This window comes from Onychostruthus taczanowskii, unplaced genomic scaffold (assembly GCF_017590055.1).
Source record: "Onychostruthus taczanowskii isolate IOZ18803 unplaced genomic scaffold, ASM1759005v1 scaffold12, whole genome shotgun sequence".
NCBI classification, from domain to species: Eukaryota; Metazoa; Chordata; class Aves; order Passeriformes; family Passeridae; genus Onychostruthus; species Onychostruthus taczanowskii.
In genome coordinates, this window is record NW_024498351.1 from 11,349,496 (window position 1) to 11,349,968 (window position 473).

Consider the following 473-nt stretch of genomic DNA (forward strand, 5'->3'; position numbering starts at 1 on the left):
AGCGAGCGGCGGCCCGGGGCGAGGCGCTCCCGCCCCGGTGCGGGGCGGCCACGTGGAACCGCGCGGCTCCCGCGGCGGCCACTTCCTGCTCCGCATCACCCCGGCCGCTGCTGCCGGCGGGGAGGCAGGCGTGCAGCCCGCAGCCTACCGGGGCGGCGCGGGGGTGGGAGAAAAAAAGAGGGGGGAGGAAGAAAAAAAAAAAAAAAAAAGGGCGGAAGGCGGCCGGTGCGCGGGGCCGGGCGCTGCGTGCTCGGCGGCGGGAGGCAGAGGGCGGGCGGGAGGATGCGGCTGAAGCTGGGCTTCCTGCTGCGCGCCGTGCTGCTGGCGGGCAGCTTCTTGGGGCTGCTGCTGCTCTGGTCCTCGCTGTCGCCCCGCGCCGAGGAGCCGGATCTCCCGGGACGGACGCGGGTGAGTGCGCGGCCGCGCCGGGCGCCGGGGCGGGCGCGACGGAGCGGGTGGCGGGGCCGCCGCCC

The 473-nt window shown here is 77.2% G+C and overlaps 1 protein-coding gene across 2 annotated transcripts in view; it reads left to right on the plus strand.

The window, feature by feature from the left end:
* Window positions 1–282: 282 nt before the first annotated feature.
* The window catches only part of GALNT7 (polypeptide N-acetylgalactosaminyltransferase 7), a 68,901-nt gene continuing 68,710 nt past the window's right edge, over window positions 283–473 (plus strand). For both annotated transcript variants that reach the window (XM_041427995.1, XM_041427994.1), the window contains exon 1: window positions 283–408. In XM_041427995.1, the coding sequence (XP_041283929.1) occupies window positions 283–408 (126 nt within the window). The remainder of the gene's footprint in view (window positions 409–473) is intronic.